The 25,173-nt window shown below is 41.1% G+C and overlaps 3 protein-coding genes across 4 annotated transcripts in view; 2 read left to right on the top strand and 1 right to left on the bottom strand.

The window, feature by feature from the left end:
• Positions 1 to 16,973, bottom strand: part of LOC309805471 (uncharacterized protein) — a 142,990-nt gene extending 126,017 nt beyond the window's left edge. For both annotated transcript variants that reach the window (XM_082623375.1, XM_082623373.1), the window contains exon 1: positions 16,891 to 16,973. The gene's annotated coding sequence lies outside the window, so the exon portion shown is untranslated. The remainder of the gene's footprint in view (positions 1 to 16,890) is intronic.
• Positions 8,695 to 10,356, top strand: LOC309803855 (glycerol kinase 2-like; the record flags this gene model as incomplete). The annotated part of the gene is made up of 1 exon (XM_082620695.1): positions 8,695 to 10,356. One exon carries the CDS (start codon positions 8,695 to 8,697, stop codon positions 10,354 to 10,356), a length of 1,662 nt encoding a protein of 553 aa, XP_082476821.1.
• Positions 16,974 to 17,008: 35 nt separating the features above from the next.
• Positions 17,009 to 18,031, top strand: LOC309805470 (calmodulin-lysine N-methyltransferase-like). The gene has a single exon (XM_082623372.1). It carries the CDS (start codon positions 17,010 to 17,012, stop codon positions 17,631 to 17,633), a length of 624 nt encoding a protein of 207 aa, XP_082479498.1. The 5' UTR covers position 17,009; the 3' UTR covers positions 17,634 to 18,031.
• The last annotated feature ends 7,142 nt before the right edge of the window (positions 18,032 to 25,173 follow it).

The following is a 25,173-nucleotide window of genomic DNA, read 5'->3' on the forward strand; positions in this document are numbered from 1 at the left end:
TGACACACCCACAGGAACCATGGCAGTTCCAAGGCCAACCATAAAAGGTCAAGAAGTGGGTCATGGCCCAATTCTGGAAATCCCCACCCCTTCCCCAAAGTAGCTGGAATACTCCTCCCACTCATTAGCCTATGAAATTACCCACCCCTATAAAAATTGATAACCCCTGTATCCTGGTGCCTCTTCTGAGATGGCCCACACTCTGTCTGTGGAGTGTGTTTCTCTTTAAATAAATCCACTTCTTACCTATCACTTTGTCTCTCACTGAATTCTTTCTGTGACGAGACATCAAGAACCTGAGTTTCGACCCCAGATGAAGATGGCGGAAGAGTAAGACGCGGAGATCACCTTCCTCCCCACAGATACATCAGAAATTCATCTACACGTGGAACAACTCCTACAGAACACCTACTGAACGCTGACAGAAGACCTCAGACCCCCCAAAAGGCAAGAAACTCCCCACATACCTGGGTAGGGCAAAAGAAAAAAAGAATAAACAGAGACAAAAGGATAGGGACGGACCTGCACCAGTGGGAGGGAGCCGTGAAGGAGGAAAGGTTTCCACACACTACAAGCCCCTTCACGGGCGGAGACTGCAGGTGGCGGAGGGGGAAAGCTTCAGAGTAGCGGAGGAGAGCACAGCAACAGGGGTGTGGAGGGCAAAGCGGAGAGATTCCGGCACAGAGGATCGGTGCCCTCAGGCACACACCAGCCCGAGACGCTTGTCTGCTCGGCCGCCTGGGCGGGCGGGGCTGGGAGCTGAGGCTCGGGTATCGGCTTTCAGTCGGAGCGCAGGGAGAGGACTGGGGCTGGCGGCAGGAAGAGAGCCTGAAGGGGTTAGTGCACCACGGCTAGCCCGGAGGGAGTCCGGGGAAAGGGTCTGGAGCTGCCGAAGAGGCAAGAGACTTTTCCTTCCCTTTTGTTTCCTGGTGCGCGAGGAGAGGGCATTAAGAGGGCTGCTTGGGAAGCGCCGGAGACGGGCGCGAGCCGCGGCTAAAGGCGCGGACCCCGGAGACGGGCGTGGGACGCTGGGGCTGCTGCTGCCGCCGCCGCGGGGCCTGTGTGCGAGCGCGGGTCACTGTCCGCCCCGCCTTCCGGGGGGCCTGTGCACCCCGCCACTGCCGGGGTCCCGGGACCCGGGGACGGCTTTCCCAGAAAAGCGCACGGAGCGCCTCGGTCTGGTGCAACGTCACGCCTGCCTCTGCCGCCACAGGCCCGCCCCACACTGCGCGCCCCTCCCTCCCCTCTGCCTGAGTGAGCCAGAGCCCCCGCATCAGCGGCTCCTTTAAACCCGTCCTGTCTGAGCGGAAAAACGGACGCCCTCAGGTGACCTACGCGCAGAGGCGGGGCCAGGTCCAAGGCAGAGACCCGGGAGCTGTGAGAGCAGAGACAGGGAAATCTCTCTGTGCAGCCTCGGAGGCAGCGGATTAAAGCTCCACGGTCTGCTTGATGTGCCCTGCGTCTGTGGCGTGCATGAATGGACAGCGAATCATCCCAAATTGAGGAGGTGGACTTTGAGGACAAGATTTAAGACTTTCCCCCCTTTTCCTCTTTTTACAACGAATTATCCCAAATTAAGGAGGTGGAATTAGAGAGCAAGATTTCAGACTTCTCGCCTTTTTCCCCTTTTTACAACGAATTATCCCAAATTGAGGAGGTGGACTTGGAGAGCAAGATTTTTTATTTTTCCCCCTGCTCTCTTTTTGTGAATGTGTGTGTGTATATCCTTCTGTGTGAGATTTTCTCTGTATAGCTTTGCTTCTTCCACCATATGTCCCAGGGTTCTATCTATCCGTTTTTTTTCAATAATTACTTTTTAATTTTAATAATGCTACTATATTTCATACTTTATTCTATTTTACTTTACCTGCTCTTTCTTTTTTTCCTACCTTCCCTTCCTCCCTCCGACCCTCCTTTCCTTCTTTCTCTCTTTCTTTCCTTCCTCCCTCCCTCCCTTCTTCCTTTCACTCTTTCTTTTTCTTTCCTTCCTCCCTCCCACCCTTCTTCCTTTCACTTTCTTTTTCTTTCCTCCCTCCCTCCCTCCCTCCTGTCTTTCTTTCTTTCTTTCCTTCCTCTCTCCCTCCCTTCTTCCATTCACTCTTCCTTTTTCTTTCATTCCTCCCTCCCTCCCTCCTTTCCTTCTTTCTCTTTCTATCTTTCCTCCCTCCCTCCCTTTCTTTCTTTCTTCCTTCCTTCCTTTCCTTCTTCCTTTCTTTCTCTCTCTCTTTCTTTCTTCTACTAATTATTTCTTTCTACTTCTTCTCTCTTTTATTCTGAGCCGGGTAGATGAAAGGCTCTTGGTGCTGCAGCCAGGAGTCGGTGCTGTGCCTCTGAAGTGGGAGAGCCAACTTCAGGACACGGGTCCACAAGAGACCTCCCAGCTCCATATAATATCAAGCAGCGAAAATCTCCCAGAGATCTCCATCTCAACACCAGCACCCAGCTTCAGTCAACGACCAGCAAGCTACAGTGCTGGTCACCCCATGCCAAGCAACTAGCAAGGCAGGAACACAACCCCACCCATTAGCAGAGAGGCTGCCTAAAAACATAATAAGGCCACAGGCACCCCAAAACATACCACCAGACGTGGACCTGTCCACCAGAAAGACAAGATTGAGCCTCAACCACCAGAACACAGGCACTAGTCCTCCCCACCAGGAAGCCTACACAACCTACTAAAACAACCTTAGCCACTGGGGACAGACACCAAAAACAATGGGAACTACGAATCTGCAGCCTGCAAAAAGGACACCCCAAACACAGTAACATAAGCAAAATGAGAAGACAGAAAAACACACAGCAGGAGAAGGAGCAAGATAAAAACCTTCCAGACCTAACAAATGAAGAGGTAATAGGCAGTCTACCTGAAAAAGAATTCAGAATAATGATAGTAAAGATGATCCAAGATTCTATTTCCAAGATCCAAAATCTTGGAAATAGAATAGACAAAATGCAAGAAACAGTTAACAAGGACCTAGAAGAACTAAAGATGAATCAAGCATCAATTAAAAACACAATAAATGAAATGAAAAATACTCTAGATGGGATCAATAGCAGAATAACTGAGGCAGAAGAACGGATAAATGAGGTGGAAGATAAAATAGTGGAAATAACTGATGCAGAGCAAAATAAAGAAAAAAGAATGAAAAGAACAGAGGACAGTCTCAGAGACCTCTGGGACAACATTAAACGCACCAACATTCGAATTATAGGGGTTCCAGAAGAAGAAGAGAAAAAGAAAGGGACGGAGAAAATATTTGAAGAGATTATAGTTGAAAACTTCCCTAATATGGGAAAGGAAATAGTTAATCAAGTCCAGGAGGCACAGAGAGTCCCATACAGAATAAATCCAAGGAGAAATACGCCAAGACACATATTAATCAAACTGTCAAAAATTAAACACAAAGAAATCATATTAAAAGCAGCAAGGGAAAAACAACAAATAACACACAAGGGAATCCCCATCAGGTTAACAGCTGATCTCTCAGCAAAAACTCTACAAGCCAGAAGGGAGTGGCAGGACATAATTAAAGTGATGAAGGAGAGAAACCTGCAACCAAGACTACTCTACCCAGCAAGGATCTCATTCAGATTTGATGGAGAAATTAAAACCTTTACAGACAAGCAAAAGCTGAGAGAGTTCAGCACCACCAAACCAGCTTTACAAAAAATGCTAAAGGAACTTCTCTAGGCAAGAAACACAACAGAAGGAATATACCTACAATAACGAACCCAAAGCAATTAAGGAAATGGGAATAGGAACATACATATCGATAATTACCTTAAATGTAAATGGACTAAATGCTCCCACCAAAAGACACAGAGTGGCTGAATGGATACAAAAACAAGACCCATATATATGCTGTCTACAAGAGACCCACTTCAGACCTAGAGACACATACAGATTGAAAGTAAGGGGATGGAAAAAGATATTCCATGCAAATGGAAATCAAAAGAAAGCTGGAGTAGCAATACTTATATCAGACAAAATAGACTTTAAAATAAAGACTATTAGAAGAGACAAAGAAGGACACTACATAACGATAAAGGGATCGATCCAAGAAGAAGATATAACAAATGTAAATATTTATGCACCCAACATAGGAGCACCTCAATACATAAGGCAAATACTAACAGCCATAAAAGGGGAAATCGACAGTAACACAATCATAGTAGGGGACTTTAACACCCCACTTTCACCAATGGACAGATCATCCAAAATGAAAATAAATAAGGAAACACAAGCTTTCAATGATACATTAAACAAGATGGACTTAATTGATATTTATAGGACATTCCATCCAAAAACAACAGAATACACATTTTTCTCAACTGCTCATGGAACATTCTGCAGGATAGATCATATCTTGGATCACAAATCAAGCCTTGGTAAATTTAAGAAAATTGAAATTGTATCAAGTATCTTTTCCGACCACAATGCTATGAGACTAGACATCAATTACAGTAAAAGATCTGTAAAAAATACAAACACATGGAGGCTAAACAATACACTACTTAATAACGAAGTGATCACTGAAGAAATCGAAGAGGAAATTAAAAAATACCTAGAAACAAATGACAGTGGAGACACGATGACCAAAAACCTATGGGACGCAGCAAAAGCAGTTCTAAGGGGGAAGTTTATAGCAATACAATCCCACCTTAAGAAACAGGAAACATCTCAAGTAAACAACCTGACCCTGCACCTAAAGCAATTAGAGAAAGAAGAACAAAAAACCCCCAAAGCTAGCAGAAGGAAAGAGATCATAAAGATCAGATCAGAAATAAATGAAAAAGAAATGAAGGAAACGATAGCAAAGATCAATAAAGCTAAAAGCTGGTTCTTTGAGAAGATAAACAAAATTGACAAACCATTAGGCAGATTCATCAAGAAAAAAAGGGAGAAGACTCAAATCAATAGAATTAGAAATGAAAAAGAAGTAACAACTGACACTGCAGAAATACAAAAGATCATGAGAGATTACTACAAGAAACTCTATGCCAATAAAATGGACAACCTGGAAGAAATGGACAAATTCTTAGAAATGCACAACCTGCCAAGACTGAATCAGGAAGAAATAGAAAATATGAATAGACCAATCACAAGCACTGAAATTGAAACTGTGATTAAAAATCTTACAACAAACAAAAGCCCAGGACCAGATGGCTTCACAGGCGAATTCTATCAAAGATTTAGAGAAGAGCTAATACCCATCCTTCTCAAACTCTTCCAAACAATTTCAGAGGAAGGAACACTCCCAAACTCATTCTACAAGGCCACCATCACCTTGATACCAAAACCAGGCAAGGATGTCACAAAGAAAGAAAACTACAGGCCAATATCACTGATGAACAGAGATGCAAAAATCCTCAACAAAATACTAGCAAACAGAATCCAACAGCACATTAAAAGGATCATACACCATGATCAAGTGGGGTTTATTCCAGGAATGCAAGGATTCTTCAATATACGCAAATCAATCAATGTGATACACCATATTAACAAATTGAAGGAGAAAAACCATATGATCATCTCAATCGATGCAGAGAAAGCTTTCGACAAAATTCAACACCCATTTATGATAAAAACCCTGCAGAAAGTAGGCATAGAGGGAACTTTCCTCAACATAATAAAGGCCATATATGACAAACCCACAGCCAGCATTGTCCTCAATGGTGAAAAACTGAAACCATTTCCACTAAGATCAGGAACAAGACAAGGCTGCCCACTCTCACCACTCTTATTCAACATAGTTTTGGAAGTTTTAGCCACAGCAATCAGAGAAGAAAAGGAAATAAAAGGAATCCAAATTGGAAAAGAAGAAGTAAAGCTGTCACTGTTTGCAGATGACATGATACTATACATAGAGAATCCTAAAGATGCTACCAGAAAACTACTAGAGCTAATCAATGAATTTGGTAAAGTAGCAGGATACAAAATTAATGCACAGAAATCTCTGGCATTCCTGTACACTAATGAAAAATCTGAAAATGAAATCAAGAAAACACTCCCATTTACCACTGCAACAAAAAGAATAAAATATCTAGGAATAAACCTACTTAAGGAGACAAAAGACCTGTATGCAGAAAATTATAAGACACTGATGAAAGAAAGATGATACAAATAGATGGAGAAATATACCATGCTCCTAGATTGGAAGAATCAATATTGTGAAAATGACTCTACTACCCAAAGCAATCTACAGATTCAATGCAATCCCTATCAAACTACCACTGGCATTTTTCACAGAACTAGAATCAAAAATTTCAAAATTTGTTTGGAAAAACAAAAGACCCCGAATAGCCAAAGCAATCTTGAGAAAGAAAAATGGAGCTGGAGGAATCAGGCTCCCTGACTTCAGACTATACTACAAAGCTACAGTAATCAAGACAGTGTGGTACTGGCACAAAAACAGAAAGATAGATCAATGGAACAGGATAGAGAGCCCAGAGATAAACCCACGCACATATGGTCAACTTATCTTTGAAAAAGGAGGCAGGAATGTACAGTGGAGAAAGGACAGCCTCTTCAATAAGTGGTGCTGGGAAAACTGGACAGGGACATGTAAAAGTATGAGATTAGATCATTCCCTAACACCATACACAAAAATAAGCTCAAAATGGATTAAAGACCTAAATGTAAGGCCAGAAACTATCAAACTCTTAGAGGAAAACATAGGCAGAACACTCTATGACATAAATCACAGCAAGATCCTTTTGGACCCACCTCCTAGAGAAATGGAAATAAAAACAAAGATAAACAAATGGGACCCAATGAAACTTAAAAGCTTTTGCACAGCAAAGGAAACCATAAACAAGACCAAAAGACAGCCCTCAGAATGGGAGAAAATATTTGCAAATGAAGCAACTGACAAAGGATTAATCTCCAAAATGTATAAGCAGCTCATGCAGCTCAATAGCAAAAAAACAAACAACCCAATCCCAAAATGGGCAGAAGACTTAAATAGGCATTTCTCCAAAGAAGATATACAGACTGCCAACAAACACATGAAAGAATGCTCAACATCATTAATCATTAGAGAAATGCAAATCAAAACTACAATGAGATATCATCTCACACCAGTCAGAATGGCCATCATCAAGAAATCTAGAAACAATAAATGCTGGAGAGGGTGTGGAGAAAAGGGAACACTCTTGCACTGCTGGTGGGAATGTGAATTGGTACAGCCACTATGGAGAACAGTATGGAGGTTCCTTAAAAAACTAAAAATAGAACTACCATATGACCCAGCAATCCCACTACTAGGCATATACCCTGAGAAAACCATAATTCAAAAAGAGACATGTACCAAAATGATCATTGCAGCTCTATTCACAATAGCCCGGAGCTGGAAACAACCTAAGTGTCCATCATCGGATGAATGGATAAAGAAGATGTGGCACATATATACAATGGAGTATTACTCAGCCATAAAAAGAAACGAAACTGAGCTATTTGTAATGAGGTGGATAGACCTAGATTCTGTCATACAGAGTGAAGTAAGTCAGAAAGAGAAAGACAAATACCGTATGCTAACACATATATATGGAATTAAAAAAAAATGTCATGAAGAACCTAGGGGTAAAACGGGAATAAAGACACAGACCTACTTAAGAATGGACTTGAGGATATGGGGAGGGGTAAGGGTAAGCTGTGACAAAGCGAAAGAGAGGCATGGACATATATACACTACCAAACGTAAGGTAGATAGATAGTGGGAAGCAGCCGCAGAGCACAGGGAGATCAGCTCGGTGCTTTGTGACTGCCTGGAGGGGTGGGATAGGGAGGGTGGGAGGGAGGGAGATGCATGAGGGAAGGGATGTGGGAACAGATGTATATGTATGACTGATTCGCTTTGTTATAAAGCAGAAACTAATTAAAAAAAAAGAAATCATGGCCCAAAGTTTTCCAAATTTGATGAAATCCATAAACCCACAGACCCAAGTAGCTCCATGAGCCCCAAGCACAGAAAATTAGAAAACTACACCAAGTAATATCATCATAAAACTGACCAAAACCATTGATAAAGGAAAAAAAATCTTAAAGACAGTGAGAGAAAAACAGACATTTAAAAAATAAGTTTGACAGTGAAGTTCACACCTGAAACAACACGAGAGAAGAGGGTGGAGCAACAGTTTCAAGGCACTGAAATTTAAGGGAAAAAAAGTTAGTTTCAAGGCACTGAAATTTAAGGGAAAAAAAGTTAATAAGAATTCTATATCCAGAGAAAATATCTTTAAATAGTAGATGAAATACTTTTCAGATGTTCAAAAGTTGTAAAAATTCATTTCCAACAGACCACACTACAAGAAATATTAGGGGAAATCTTACAGGCAGAAAGAACACGATAACTGAAATGTGGATCCACACAACACAATGAAGAGCACAAGTAACAATAATTACGTTGGTAAATATATGATTTTTTTTTAAGCTTAAATCTCCTTAAAAGATAATTGAGTGGTTGGGGGTGGAGCGCGAGCCAAAGGAGTGGGGTGAAAAGATGCAGCACTGGTTAGAGGACAAAGCGTGCCCCAGCGAGTTCACGTTCAGCCTAGCCAGTTACTGAGCCTGCACGCATTATGATCCTGATGCATTATGATCCTGACGCCCCACCCCCACCAACACCTCCATCACCGGGGAAACGGCCCCAGAGCTGCTAAGCACCGGAGCAGCTGAGCCCAACTGCAGGTTTCATGGCGGCTCCGAAGATGGCAGCTGTGGAGCCATTGGTGGGGGCTGTGGTCCAGGGTACTGACTCCACTCAGTTTATGGTTTTCGACTCAAAAACAGCGGAACTACTTAGTCACCATCAAGTGGAATTAACCCAAGAGTTCCCAAAAGAAGGATGGGTAGAACAAGACCCTAAGGAAATTCTTCATTCAGTTTATGAATGTATAGAGAAGACATGTGAGAAACTTCAAGAACTCAGCATTGATATATCCAACATAAAAGCTATTGGTGTCAGCAATCAGAGGGAAACCACTGTTCTCTGGGACAAATTAACTGGAGAGCCGCTCTACAATGCTGTGGTGTGGCTTGATCTAAGAACCCAGTCTACTGTTGAGACTCTTAGCAAAAAAATTCCAGGAAATAATAACTTCGTCAAGTCCAAGACAGGCCTTCCACTTAGCACTTACTTCAGTGCAGTAAAACTTCGTTGGATTCTTGACAATGTGAGAAAAGTTCAAAAGGCTGTTGAAGAAGGTAGAGCTCTTTTTGGTACCATTGATTCATGGCTTATCTGGAGTCTGACAGGAGGAGTTAATGGAGGTATCCATTGCACAGATGTAACAAATGCAAGTAGGACAATGCTCTTCAATATCCATTCTTTAGAATGGGATAAAGAGCTGTGTAACTTTTTTGAAATTCCAATGGACATTCTTCCAAATGTCTGGAGTTCTTCTGAGATCTATGGCCGAATGAAAACTGGGGCCTTGGAAGGTGTGCCAATATCTGGATGTTTGGGGGACCAGTCTGCTGCATTAGTAGGACAAATGTGCTTCCAGGAAGGACAAGCCAAAAACACGTATGGAACAGGCTGTTTCTTACTATGTAATACAGGTCATAGGTGTGTATTTTCTGAACACGGCCTCCTGACCACAGTGGCTTACAAGCTAGGCAAAGACAAGCCAGTATGTTATGCATTGGAAGGTTCTGTTGCTACAGCCGGTGCCGTTATTCGCTGGCTGAGAGACAATCTTGGAATTATAAAGACCTCAGAAGAAAGTGAAAAACTTGCTAAGGAAGTAGGTACTTCTTATGGCTGCTGCTTCATCCCAGCCTTTTCAGGGTTATACGCACCTTATTGGGAGCCCACTGCAAGAGGGATAATCTGCGGTCTCACTCAGTTCACCAATAAAAGTCATATTGCTTTTGCTGCATTAGAAGCTATTTGTTTCCAAACCCGAGAGATTTTGGATGCCATGAACCAGGACTGTGGAATTCCACTCAGTCATTTGCAGGTGGATGGAGAAATGACCAACAACAAAGTTCTTATGCAACTGCAAGCAGACATTCTGCATATTCCAGTAATAAAAGCCTCCATCCCTGAAACAACTGCCCTGGGAGCTGCCATGGCAGCAGGAGCTGCAGAAGGGGTAGACGTTTGGAGTCTTAAACCTGAGGATTTGTCCATGGTCGTGATGGAACGGTTTGAACCACAGATAAAAGCCACAGAAAGTGAAAGTCGTTATTCTACATGGAAGAAAGCTGTGATGAAGTCAATGGGTTGGGTTACGACACAGCCTCCTGAAAGGAGTGAACCTACTACGTTCTCTAGTCTGCCCTTGGGTTTTTTTATAATGACTAGCATGATAATGTTAATTGGAGCAAGATACATCTCAGGTGTACCATAATAATATCAAACATGGATTCTCAAGATGTGAGCTTTTCACAGAATGAAAAAAATCCAGCAATTCTGTCTCTTAATGTAATGACACTAGAACAGACTGACTTTATTTATAAACCACTTACTGCATGGCTTATGAGAACCCTACAAGTAAACCTATGGCTAGAAATAAATAAATTACAGCAGGAAAAAAAAAAAAAAAAAAGAGCCTGAGTTTCATTAAGTCCTGAGACCATGTGTGTGATCTCAATTAAAAGACCTTGGGTTCAAGACCCAATCTGGCTTTAGGCCAGGTTCGAGTCCCAGCACATGGGTTCAAGTTCCAATCTGAGTTACATGGTTTCAGTACCAACCAACCATAATGGGGGCAGGGAAGTACAATCTCTCCAGGTACCTAAAGGAAAAGAAGATGACAGCCAGAGCAGCGATCACAACAACAAAAGTCCCTGCTCTTAGAAACTTATTAGTGAAAGGAGTCCTACAAATACAAAATATACAAATGAATAGGAGAGATATGTACCCCCATTGGAGTAAGTGATATGGAGGAGATAACCAATGATGTGGTAGAGAGTAACGTGAGGGGAGAGAGATGAAGCAGAAGGTCCATTTTAGACAAGGTGGTCAGTTATAAGATAAAGTTGACAGTAGATACATTTTGATATCTTCCCTTTGTCCTTTCAGGTTCACTCTCCTTCCTTTTCCACCCTGCTCTGTGCCTTAAGACATGGGAAGGGTAGCAAAATATGGCACCGCAAAATATGGCTGTAGGGGTTCAGGACATGCTACCCCAAGATATGAAATATGCCGCTTTGGTGTATTGATTATTTTGAGCTTATAGGCACTTGAAAAATAGCAAATGCAGGGAGAGGCTTTCTCTGAACTCCCTTTATCTGGCTAAAGATAGATCCTCCAAAGGGAACTCAATTGTCATAAATCCTCTACCCAGGAGTTTTATCAACAAGGGAAGATTGAGTCTTTTTTTTTTTTTTTCCATTCTTTTCCAGTTTATTTTCTGTTGGTGTTGAAATACCGATTTTGGGAAGGAGGACCTCAGACAAGTTGTGTCATTAGTGTCACAGGAATTTGAATTAATTTGAATGTGATTTGAGTTGAAAAGTCTTTGGGTATCTTTAGGATAAGATAATGAAGGTCATGGTTTAAATATAGATATTTTGGATGGGGACATAATTGGGTTATTAGATGCCTCGTAGAGAATTAGTCCCTGAGTCCAGGCACACAGGGTCAGAAGTTAGGGATCAAGAAGTAATAGATGAGGGGTTGCTAAGGGGAAGGAAAGAGAGTGGTGAATCTGGATAAATGAGAGTAGAAGGATGCAAAGAAAGGGTCCTCCTTGGGGGTAAGCTCTTTAGTCCATCTCTGCTAAGATAAGGCCTTGTCCTCATGAAGTATGCAGAGTCATGACCTCAGGTGAAGATCTTTCTGGTTTCAGTTCCCTAGAGAAGAGGCAGGTTCTCAGACAGGAAACCTCATGTAAGGAGACTAGCCTTAGGCAGATAGTAGAATGGTGGCATGAGCAATTTTATGTGTCAACTTGACTGGGCCACAAGGTGCCCAGACATTTGGTCAAACATTATTCTGGGTGTGTTGGTGAGGATGTTTCTGAGTGGGATTAGAATTTGAATCAGCAGACCGAGCAAAGCAGAATGCTCTTTCTAATTTGAATGAGCCCTATCCAATCAACTGAAAGCCTGAATAGAACAAAAAGCCTGGTCCTTTCACAAGTAAGAGAGAATTCTTCCTGCCTGACTGTCTTGAGCTGGGACATAGGTTCTTTCCTGCCTTCAGACTCAGACTGAAAGAAGACTGACTCTTATCACAGGAGAGGAGAGTAGCAGTAGACACCACACCTGGACAAAATTACTCACAAACTATCATACCTCCCATCTATTCTTCTAAGGGCGATTCATCTTTCTTAATACCATTAACCATCCTTTAAGGGGCCTACAATTCCCCACCTCCCCTTCCCCTGTTAAGATGGTATTTGTCTGTGGAGAACAAACTCATGGTTGCCAAGTGGGCGAGGGGTTGGGGAGGGATGGATTGGGAGTTTGCGATTAGCAGATGCAAACTACTATATACAGCATGGATAAACAACAAGGTCTTACTGTATAGCACAGGGAACTATATTCAGTATCCTGTGATAAATCATAATGGAAAAGAATATTTAAAAAAAGAATGTCTATATGTGTATAACTGAGTCACTTTGTTATACAGCAGACATTGGCACATTATAAATCAAATATACTTCAATTTAAAAAATTAAAAAAAAAATTTTTAAGGGCTTCCCTGGTAGTGCAGTAGTTAAGAATTCGCCTGCCAATGCAGGGCACGCAGGTTTGAGCTCTGGTATGGGAAGATCCCACATACCATGGAATAACTAAGCCCATGTGCCACAACTACTAAGCCTGAGCTCTAAAACCCATGAGCCACAACTGAAGCCCGCAAGCCTAGAGCCCGTGCTCCTCAACAAGAGAAGCCACTGCAATGAGAAGCCTTCACAACGCAACAAAGAGTAGCCCCCGATCGTCACAACTAGAGAAAGCCCCCACAGAGCAACAAAGACCCAACGCAGCCAAAAATAAAATAAAATAAAAAAATTTTTAAATAAAAAATAGAGAGGAGCTTCAAGATGGTGGAAGAGTAAGATGTGGAGATAACCTTCCTCTCCACAAATACATCAGAAATACATCTACATGTAGAACAACCCCTACAGAACACCTACTGAATGCTGGCAGAAGACCACAGACCTCCCAAAAGGCAAGAAACTCCCCACGTACCTGGGTAGGGCAAAAGAAAAAGAAAAAACAGAGACAAAAGAATAAGGACGGGACCTGCACCAGTGGGAGGGATCTGTTAAGGAGGAAAGGTTTCCACACTAGGAAGGCCCTTGGCGCGCTGAGACTGTGGGTGGCGGAGACGGGGAGCTTCGCAGCCGCGGAGGAGAGCACAGCAACAGGGGTGCGGAGGGCAAAGCGGAGAGACTCCCGCCCGCACGTAGGATAGGTGCCAACCTGCACTCACCACCCCGAGAGGCTTGTCTGCTCACCCACCCCCACAGGAGGGGGATGGGGGCTGAGGCTCGGGCTTTGGAGTTCAGATCCCAGGGAGAGGCCTGGGGTTGGCTGTGTGAACACAATCTGAAGGGGGCCAGTGCGTCACAGCTAGCCGGGAGGGAGTCTGGGAAAAAGACTGCAGCTGCCGAAGAGGCAAGAGACTTTTTCTTGCATCTTTGCTTTGCAGTGCACAAGGAGAGGGCATTCAGAGCGCCACCTAAACAAGCTCCAGAGAGGGGCGTCAGCCGCAGCTATCAGCATGGACCACAGAAACGGGCATGAGATGCTAAGGCTGCTGCTGCAGCCACCAAGAAGCCTGTGTGCAGGCACAGGTCACTATCCACACATCCCCTCCCTGGAGCCTGGGCAACCCGCCATTGCCAGGGTCCTGTGATCCAGGGACAACTTCCCTGGGAGAACAGACAGCACACCTCAGGTTGTTGCAACGTCACGCTGGCCTCTGCTGCCACAGGCTCGCAGGCATTTGATACCCCTCCCTCCACCCGCCCACTGGCCTGAGTGAGCCAGAGCTCCCTAATCAGCGGCTACTTTAACCCCGTCCTGTCTGAGCGAAGAACAGAAGCCCTCAGGTGACCTACATGCAGAGGCGAGGACAAATCCAAAGCTGAAACCCAGGAGCTGTGCGAACAAAGAAGAGAAAGGGAAATCTCTCCCAGCAGCCTCAGGAGCAGCGGATTAAATCTCCACAGTCAACTTCATGTACCCTGCATCTGCAGAATACCTGAACAGACAATGAATCATCCCAAATTGAGGCGGTGGACTTTGGGAACAGCAATATATATATTTTTTCCTTTTTCTCTTTTTCTAAGTGTGTATGTGTATGCTTCTGTGTTTGATTTTGTCTGTATAGCTTTGCTTTTACCATTTATCCTAGGGTTCTGTCTGTCTGTTTTTTTGTTTTTCTTTTCGTTTTTTTACTATAGTTTTTAGGACTTGTTATCATAGGTGGATGTGTTTTTTACTTTGGTTGCTCTCTTCTTTCTTTCTTTTGTTTAACTAATTTGCAAATTTTTTATTTTCAAGAATTATTTTTAGTTTTTATCTTAATAACTATATTTTATTTTAGTTTAGTTTTTTCTTTCTTTCTTTCTCCCTTTTATTCTGAACCACGTGGAAGACAGGGTCTAGGTGCTCCAGCTGGGAGTCAGGGCTGTGCCTCTAAGGTGGGAGAGCCAAGTTCAGGACACTGGTCCCCCAGAGACCTCCCAGCTCCACTAATATCACACGGTGAAAATCTCCCAGACATTTCCATCATAACACCAAGACGCAGCTCCACTCAACGACCAGCAAGCTGCCAACCAACAATCAAGACAGTAACACAACACCACCCATTAGCAGAGAGACTGCCTAAAATCATAATAAGGTCACAAACACCGCAAAACAAACCACCAGACACAGACCTGCCCACCAGAAAGACAAGATCTAGCCTCATGCACCAGAACACAGGCACGTCCCCTCAACCAGGAAGCCTACACAACCCACTAAACCAAGCTTACCCACAGGGGGCAGACACCAGAAAAAACGGAAACTATGAACCCACAGCCTGCGAGAAGGAGACTCCAAACACAGTAAGTTAAGCAAAATGAGAAAAAAGAAAAACACACAGCAGATGAAGGAGCAAGGTAAAAACCCACCAGACCAAACAAATAAAGAGGAAATAGGCAGTCTATCTGAAAAAGAATTCAGAGGAATGATAGTAAAGATGATCCAAAATTTTAGAAACAGAACAGAGAAAATACAAGAAATGTTTAACAAGGACCTAGAAGAACTAAAGAGCAAACAAACAATGATGAACAACACAATAAATGAAATTAAACATTCTCTAGAAGGGATCAGTAGCAGAATAATGGAGGCAGAAGAACAGATAAGTGACCTGGAAGATAAAATAGTGGAAATAACTACTGCAGATCAGAATAAAGAAAAAGAATGAAAAGAATAGAGGACAGTCGCAAAAACCTCTGGGACAACATTAAATGCACCAACATTTGAATTATGGGGGTCCCAGAAGATGAAGAGAAAAAGAAAGGGACTGAGAAAATATTTGAAGAGATTATAGTTGATAACTTCCCTAATATGGGAAAGGAAATAGTTAATCCTGTCCAGAAAGCACAGAGAGTCTCATACAGGATAAATCCAAGGAGAAACACGCCAACACACATATTAATCAAACTATCAAAAATTAAATACAAAGAAAAAATATTAAAAGAAGCAAAGGAAAAACAAGAAATAACACATAAGGGAATCCCCATAAGGTTAACAGCTAACCTTTCAGCAGAAACTCTGCAAGCCAGGAGGGAGTGGCAGAACATATTTAAAGTGATGAAAGGGAAAAACCTACAACCAAGATTACTCTACCCAGCAAGGATCTCATTCAGATTTGATGGAGAAATTAAAATCTTTACAGACAAGCAAAAGCTAAGAGAATTCAGCAACACCAAACCAGCTTTACAACAAATGCTAAAGGAACTTCTCTAGGCAGGAAGCACAAGAGAAGGAAAACACCTACAATAACAAACCCAAAACAATTAAGAATATGGTAATAGGAACATACATATTGATATTTACCTTAAATGTAAATGGATTAAATGCTCCAACCAAAAGACATAGACAGGCTGAATGGATACAAAAACAAGACACATATATATGCTGTCTACAAAAGACCCACTTCAGACCTAGGGACACATACAGACTGAAAGTGAGGGGATAGAAAAAGACATTCCATGCAAGGGAAAATCAAAAGAAAGCTGGAGTAGCAATTCTCATATCAGACAAAATAGACTTTAGAACAAAGACTATTTCAAGAGACAAAGGAGGACACTACATAATGATCAAGGGATCAATCCAAGAAGAAGATATAACAATTGTAAGTATTTATGCACGCAACATAGGAGCACCTCAATACATAAGGTAAATGCTACCAGCCATAAAAGGGAAATCAACAGTAACACAAACATACTAGGGGGCTTTAACACCTCACCTTCACAAGTGGACAGATCATCCAAAATGAAAATAAACAAGGAAACAAAAACTTTAAATGAAACATTAAACAAGATGGACTTATTTGATATTTATAAGATATTCCATCCAAAAACAACAAAATACATTCTCTTCTCAAGTGCTCATGGAACATTCTGCAGGATAGATCACATCTTGGGTCACAAATCAAGCCGTGGTAAACTTAAGAGAATTGAAATCATATCAAGTATCTTTTCCGACCACAACACTATGAGCCTAGATATCAATTACAGGAAAATATCTGTTAAAAAAATACAAACACATGGAGGCTAAACAATACACTACTTAATAACGAAGAGATCACTAAAGAAATCAAAGAGGAAATCAAAAAATACCTAGAAACAAACGACAATGAAAACACGACGACCCAAAATCTATGGGATGCAGCAAAAGCAGTTCTAAGAGGGAAGTTTATAGCAATACAATCCTACCTTAAGAAACAAGAAACAGGGAGCCCTGGCGTCACAGATCCTGACAGGGAAGAAGTAGGCAGGTCCTGGCAGCGGGGAGCTGTGGCGGCGGTATCTTGGGTATAGCCAGCTCCAGCCGGATGGAGTCTCGAGTCGCGGACGCCCGGGCCGGCCAGGCTGAGCGCACAGCGGGCGAGGGCCGGACAAGCTGTGGCGCCGCTCGGGGACCCGCAGTCTCGGCGCCCTTGGGTGCTGCCCGGTGGAAGCTCCTGCGGCAGGTCCTGAAACAAAAACACCTGGATGATTGTCTACGACATGTATCTGTAAGAAGATTTGAATCATTTAATCTGTTCTCAGTAACAGAAGCCCAAAAAAGGGAAACTGAAGAGGAAGTTGGTGCCTGGGTTCAATATACAAGCATCTTCTATCCTGAATACAGTATTTTCGTAAGGCATAACAGTGGATCTTTGAATGTGGAAGATGTTCTTACCAGCTTTGACAATACAGGAAATATTTGCATCTGGCCGGCTGAAGAGGTTTTGGCTTACTACTGCCTTAAGCACAGTGATGTATTCAGGGACCTTGCTGTGTGTGAGCTAGGGGGTGGCATGACATGCTTGGCTGGGCTCATGGTTGCTATTTCTGCAGATGTCAAAGAAGTTCTGTTAACTGATGGGAATGAAAAGGCCATCAGAAGTATCCTTATTCAGATAGAAAACGGGTTTGTTGTGCTCATTCCTTTTTCCTGGCTGAGTAACAATTGATATAAGGAAAGACAGCATGGGGTATTAAAAGAGAGTTCCCCACACACATATGATAAGTAATTAAGAAAAAGTAGAAATATATGGAATTCATTGGCTACGACTAAGTGGTTTTTTTTTAATTTCAATGGATTTTTATAGTCACTTCTCATTAAAGGAGCTTATGATATGTGGAAAAAAAAAAGAAACAAGAAACATCCCAAATAAACAACCTAACCTTACATCTAAAGCAATTAGAGAAAGAAGAGCAAAAAACCCCCCAAAGTTAGCAGAAGGAAAGAAATCATAAAGATCAGATCAGAAATAAATGAAACAGAATGAAGGAAATGATAACAAAAATCAATAAAACTAAAAGCTGGTTCTTTGAGAAGCTAAACAAAATTGATAAACCATTAGCCAGACTCATCAAGAAAAAAAGGGAGAACTCTCAACTCAATAGAATTAGAAATGAAAAAGGAGAATTAACAACTGACACTGCAGAAATACAAAGGATCATGAGAGATTACTATAAGCAACTATATGCCAAGATAAAGGACAACCTGGAAGAAATGGACAAATTCTTAGAAATGCATAACCTTCCGAGACTGAACCAGGAAGAAATAGAAAATATAAACAGACCAGTCACAAGCACTGAAATTGAAACTGTGATTTAAAATCTTCCAAAAAACAAAGCCCAGGATCAGATGGCTTCACAGGTGAATTCTATCAAACATCTAGAGAAGAGCTAACACCTATCCTACTCAAACTCTTCCAAAATATAGCAGAGGGAGGAACACTCCAAAACTCATCCTACGAGGCAACCATAAACCCTGATACCAAAACCAGACAAACAGGTCACAAAGAAAGAAAACTACAGGCCAATATCACTGATGAACAGAGATACAAAAATCCTCAGCAAAATACTAGCAAACAGAATCCAACAGCACATTAGAAGGATCATACACCATGATCAAGTAGGGTTTATCCCAGAAATGCAAGGATTCTTCAATATACACAAATCAATCATTGTGATACACCATATTAACAAACTGAAGAATAAAAACCATATGATCATCTCAATAGATGAAGAAAAAGCTTCCGACAAAATTCAAAACCGTTTATGATAAAAACCCTCCAGAAAGTAGGCATAGAGGGAACTTACCTCAACATAATAAAGGCCATATATGATAAGCCCACAGCCAACATCGTCCTCAATGGTGAAAACCTGAAACCATTTCCACTAAGACCAGAAACAAGACAAGGTTGCCCACTCTCACCACTATTATTCAACATTGTTTGGGAAGTTTTAGCTACAGCAATCAGAGAAGAAAAAGAAATAAAAGGAATCCAAATTGGAAAAGAAGAAGTAAAGCTGTCACTGTTTGCAGATGACATGATACTATACATAGAGAATCCTAAAGATACTACCAGAAAACTATTAGAGCTAATCAATGAATTTAGTAAAGTAGCAGGATACAAAATTAATCCACAGAAATCTCTTGCATTCCCATAAACTAATGATGAAAAATCAGAAAGAGAAATTAAGGAAACACTCCCATTTACCATTGCAACAAAAAGAAAAAAATACCTAGGAATAAACCTACCTAAGGAGACAAAAGACCTGTATGCAGAAAATTATAAGACACTGATGAAAGAAATTAAAGATGATACAAATAGATGGAGAGATATACCATGTTCCTGGACTGGAAGAATCAATATTGTGAAAATGACTCTACTACCCAAAGCAATCTACAGATTCAATGCAATCCCTATCAAACTACCAATGACACTTTTCACAGAACTAGAACCAAAAATTTCACAATTTGTATGGAAACACAAAAGACCCCAAATAGCCAAAGCAATCTTGAGAAAGAAAATCGTAGCAGGAGCAATCAGGCTCCCTGACTTCAGGCTATACTACAAAGCTACAGTAATTAAGACAGTATGGTACTGACACAAAAACAGAAATATAGATCAATGGAACAGGATAGAAAGCCCAGAGATAAACCCATGCACATATGGTCACCTTATCTTTGATAAAGGAGGCAAGAATATACAATGGATAAAAGACAGCCTCTTCAATAAGTGGTGCTGGGAAAACTGGACAGCTACATCTAAAAGAATGAAATTAGAACACTCCCTAACACCATGCTCAAGAATAAACTCAAATGGATTAAAGGCCTAAATGTAGGGCCAGACACTATAAAACTCTTAGAGGAAAACAAAGGCAGAACACTCTATGACATCAATCACAGCAAGATCCTTTTTGATCCACCTCCTAGAGAAATGGAAATAAAAACAAAAATAAACAAATGGGACCTAATGAAACTGAAAAGCTTTTGCACAACAAAGGAAACCATAAACAATACGTAAAGACAACCCTCAGAATGGGAGAAAATATTTGCAAACGAATCAATGGACAAAGGATTAATCTCCAAAATTTACAAGCAGCTCATGCAGCTCAATATCAAGAAAACAAACAACCCAATCGAAAAATGGGCAGAAGACCTAAATAGACATTTCTCCAAAGAAGATATACAGATTTCCAAGAAACACATGAAAGAATGTTCAACATCACTAATCATTAGAAAAATGCAAATCAAAACTACAATGAGATATCATCTCACACCAGTCAGAATGGCCATCATCAAAAAATCTACAAACAATAAATGCTGGAGAGGGTGTGGAGAAAAGGGAACCCTCTTGCACTGTTGGGAATGTAAATTGATACAGCCACTATGGAGAACAGTATGGAGGTTCCTTAAAAAACTAAAAATAGAACTACCATACGACCCAGCAATCCCACTACTGGGCATATACCCTGAGAAAACATAATTCAAAGAGTCATGTACCAGTGTTCACTGCAGCTCTATTTACAATAGCCAGGACATGGAAGCAACCTAAGTGTCCATCAACAGATGAATGGATAAAGATGTGGCACATATATACAATGGAATATTACTCAGCCATAAAAAGATACAAAATTGAGTTATTTGTAGTGAGGTGGATGGACCTAGAGTCTGTCATACAGAGTGAAGTAAGTCAGAAAGAGAAAAACAAATACCGTATGCTAACACCTATATATGGAGTATAAAAAAAAAAAACTGGTCATGAAGGACCTAGGGGCAGGATGGGAATAAAGATGTAGACCTACTAGAGAATGGACTTGAGGTCATGGGGATGGGGAAAGGTAAGCTGGGACAAAGTGAGAGAGTGGCATGGATATATATACACTATGAAATGTAAAACCGATAGCTAGTGGGAAGCAATCGCATAGCACAGGGAGATCAGCTCGGTGCTTTATGACCCCCTAGAGGGGTGGGACAGGGAGGGTGGGAGGGAGGGAGACACAAGAGGGAAGAAATATGGGGATATTTGTATATGTATAGCTGATTCACTTTGTTATAAAGCAGAAACACACACCATTTTAAAGCAATTATACTCCAATAAAGATGTTTAAAAAATAAAATTAAAAAAAATAAATTTTTTAATTAAAAAAATTTTTAAAGGTGGTATTTGTCTGAATTCTAAGCCACCTCAGAGAGTTATTCATTTTTCCCTAGGTATCTCTCATGTATACATGAGGTATATGTGTTAATAAACTTGTTTGTTTTTCTCGTTAATCTGTCTTTTATTACAGAGGTCTAACTCAGAAGGGTAGAGAAAAAATCATCTTTTTTCCCCTACACATGTATGAACTTCATCAATGAAAATTCTTTTCCCTCTGGCTTCCAGTTAGGTTCCTCCGCTGAGAAGCACAAGGGTAAAATCTGAGGCAGGCAGAAGAGTGAAGCCCTCACATCTTTCCTGACAGGTTGCTGCTGGCTGGCTGCATTCCCCAACTATGGTTACAGCTCCTGCCAGGTAGCCGTCACCACATGCATTCTCTCTCTGCCCATAGTAGTGGCCAAACCCTCTTCAGTTACTTCAGGCCCACGTATGGTAACTCCCTAATGTTTGTAGCCACAGGGCACTGTAGTATGCAATGTGGTTTCCCTAACTGCTAGAGACCGAACTGTGTCCCCACGAAAGTCATGAGAGGACACGATGAGAAGGCAGCCCTCTGCAAGCCAGGAAGAAAGCTCTCATCACAACCCAACCATGCTGGCAACCTGACCTTGTTGCAGGAAGGAGCACCCCTTCCAGGGACTGAGAGTGAGCTCTTGTCTAACAGTTGGAAATGAGTTGTCCGGAGACACATGTGCTAACAAAGCAAGAGACTTTATTGGGAAGGGGCACCCGGGTGGACAGCAGGAGGTAAGGGAGCCCAGGAGGACTGCTCTGCCACGTGGCTAGCAGTCTCCGGTTTTATGGTGATGGGATTAGTTTCTGGGTTGTCTCTGGCCAATCATTCTAGCTCAGGGTCCTTCCTGGTGGTGCACGCATCACTCAGCCAAGATGGATTCCAGCGAGAAGGATTCTGGGATGTTGGTAGGACATGTGGACTGGTGTCTCCTCTCTCCTCTGGACCTTTCCCAAATTCCTCAGGTCGGTGGTGGCTTTGTAGTTCCACGTTACTTACCAGGACCTCGTGTCACAATGTAACTCATGAAAATGGTTACTGTGGTGCCTGGTCAGGGTGGGAGGTTTCAGTCAGTGGTTCCCCTAACAACCTCAGACTTCCAGCCTGCAGAACTGTGAGAAAATAAATTTCTGTTGTGTAAACCACCCAGTCTGTAGTATTCTGCTATGGCAGCCTGAGCAGTATTAGACACTAACCTATACTCTTATAATAATCCCTTTATTAAACTTTTCTCAAATTATTCCACACAAGTGTCTCTTTTCCTGCTGAGATCCTTACTAATGCAAAATATGTATTTTGAATTCTCACTTGTTTGCACCTATAATTTCCCTTCAACTTGTAATTTCCTATATACATGACAGTTTAATTATGACTTAGAAAACTAGAACAAACTTTTGTTTTCAAAGGTAAAATATTTAAGTAAATATACCATTTATCTTTTATTTAAGTCACGATAGAGCATAATCATTCAGAGAACAGGACTAGAGGTTTAGGCAGACTTGGAGTTCAATCCCATTTCTGCACCTGGTAGCAGAGATACTTGGCCAAATTACTTCTCTAATGTTCATGTTCCTCACCTGTCGAATAAGAATCACAATCTGCTTTGTAACCAATGTGGTTATCATAGGGTTGCAGTAATAGCCCAAAGTGAAACAGAGAAAGCTATTACTATTACTATTAATCATTATGATTATTATTCTCTTACCAAAAATCCTTTTGTGATATTACTATTTGGGGAAGCTTCTTGAAACTTGAGCATATCCATGGATACTGGTTCTCACAACCCTCGAAGACGTTGGGATTTTTACATCAAGGAGAATAGATTAGTACCCATATACAGGCTCCAAAGGCAACATGAACTAAGGCCAGGAGGCATCCTGCATTTTCCCTACAGAACCTTCCCTTCAGAGGGGAAGTTAATCAGTGCCTTATTACCTTTAATGAAGTTCTCATATTAAATGCAGGACACTTGATATAATTTAGTTAATTGCTTTTCTATGCTTAGAGGAAGCTGCTTGACAAGTTATTTGTTCTGCCTGTATATTCTCTCTTTATCCTTTTTCTTACCTGCTGCCACATCAGACATGGATATGACCTACACAGAGAGCTGAAAAATACTCACAAGCCTTAACCCCTACCTCAGCAACTGACATGACTTATTCACACATCACTTAATTTTTCTTTAATTACACAGAGTTTTCTATGGCTCAGTCAATAAGCATCTTATAGGAAAGCCAAGCTAGGCTCTGAAGTCTGCACATATTATGAGCCTTTGCAATAGGAAAAAAGATTTCTCAGCAGGCAGATTAAATCATGAAAAATCTGAAAACCAACCATTTATGCAACAAGGTTATGCAACAAGGAATGTTTAGCTTTCTAAATTCAAAGTTCAAAAATAATTTCTAATAAATTGCTACTTACACATGACCTTGAAAAATACCTAATCAACCCATACTTCCAAGATGAGAATATTAAGCAAATGAGATACAAGACCTTGATCAAGTTCCGTAGCCTCTCTGATTTTTAGATTCCTCATTAAAATGGGGAAATAATAGAACATAGGGCAAGAGCTGCTGAGAGAATGACATGAAATAAGGCATGCACACTGTAGTTTCTGTTACATAGGAAAGCACTCAGTAATTGTTAGATAGTCTACTATTAAGATATCTGATATCCATTCTAGCTCTAGTATATTATGACCCATTGCCATTTAGAAAATTTGACTCATCCTACAACAGAAAAGGGTTATTCCTATTACTATATGACTACCTTTTTAGTTTAAAGCTTTCTTATAAATATTTGTATCCCAAGAAAGATTTGACAGTTTTCAATTTTCAAGGTTATCCCATGTGGGTGTGCCCATGAAGATCACTGGCTTATTAAATAACTTCATACTGATAAGCAAAAAAGCTTTCTCTGATTTCTGGCTCATCACAGTCTAGAATATAACAAAACTAGGGTAAATTTTACCCTAAATAGCTTGAAGAAATAGGGAGACCAGGTTTTAAACATTAAATCTTAAGTATCTACTAACTTGCTCCAAGGATTCATTTACATAAACTGTAAAGTTTATAACTGTAAAAAAAGATAAAGTAAAAATGAACAAATAAACGAATAGAGAAGTTCTTATTCATGTTTTGAGGTTTTTGAGTTTTATGATAGGTATTTTTTTAATAACTCCAAAGTATATTTGTAAAAACATTTTTTAAATGGGGAGGGAGTATAATCCCAGAGAGCCTACCACATGAAGAAATGTTTCTGAAGTGCATTCATCCATGCCACACAGTTGGTCGCCCTTACTGGACAAACTAGTCAAAAAGAAGGCATGTTCATGCAGGCAGACATTTCACAATCCAGTTTTTATTTCCCCAGTCAGGACCCAAAATGTAAGGAAATAAGCAAATGAAACTCTAGTTCTTTTAAATATTTTTCTACTTGGTTAATTTTCTTTGGAAAGAAGAGAGAAGTCTTAAGACAAAAAGAACTATTTTTGCTCCAGAAATTAATTGTAGTTACATTAGCTTAAGGAATAAAGCCTATCATATAAAAATACAATTCAGGCTAAGTTGGCATGCTAGTCAAGAGAGTCCATTTCTACAGTGAAGTCTAAAGCTGGATGAAATGTGAGCTTTCCTACAGGATCAGAACAAAAAAGGATTTAATATTGATTTTCCTAGGATAAATGTTCACAAGACAAATACTCAGTATCATGCCACGGGCAAATGCCTCATATGTTAAATCCATTCTCACCTGGAGTTAACAACCAGAGAATTAACAAAGTGACTGCCTACCAAAGGCTGTGAAATAAAAGGGCTCAATATAGTGTCCTTTAAAACACTTTCAAAACCTCCTGAATGTGGACAGTTCCACAAGATGTCGTTCTTGGACTCTTCAAAAGTCAATGTCATGGAAAACACAAACAAACCAACACACACATCAAAAAAAGTTTAACGACTTCCCTGGTGGTGCAGTGGTTAAGAATCTGCCTGTCAATGCAGGGGACACGGGTTCAATCCCTGGTCCAGGAGATCCCACATGCCA

Source organism: Mesoplodon mirus (assembly GCF_964341445.2).
Source record: "Mesoplodon mirus genome assembly, chromosome: 5".
Classification (NCBI taxonomy): domain Eukaryota; kingdom Metazoa; phylum Chordata; class Mammalia; order Artiodactyla; family Ziphiidae; genus Mesoplodon; species Mesoplodon mirus.

Coding starts and splice junctions, on each gene's coding strand:
- LOC309805470 (XM_082623372.1), top strand. CDS start 17,010: ATGGAGTCTCGAGTCGCGGACGCCCGGGCCGGCCAGGCTGAGCGCACA.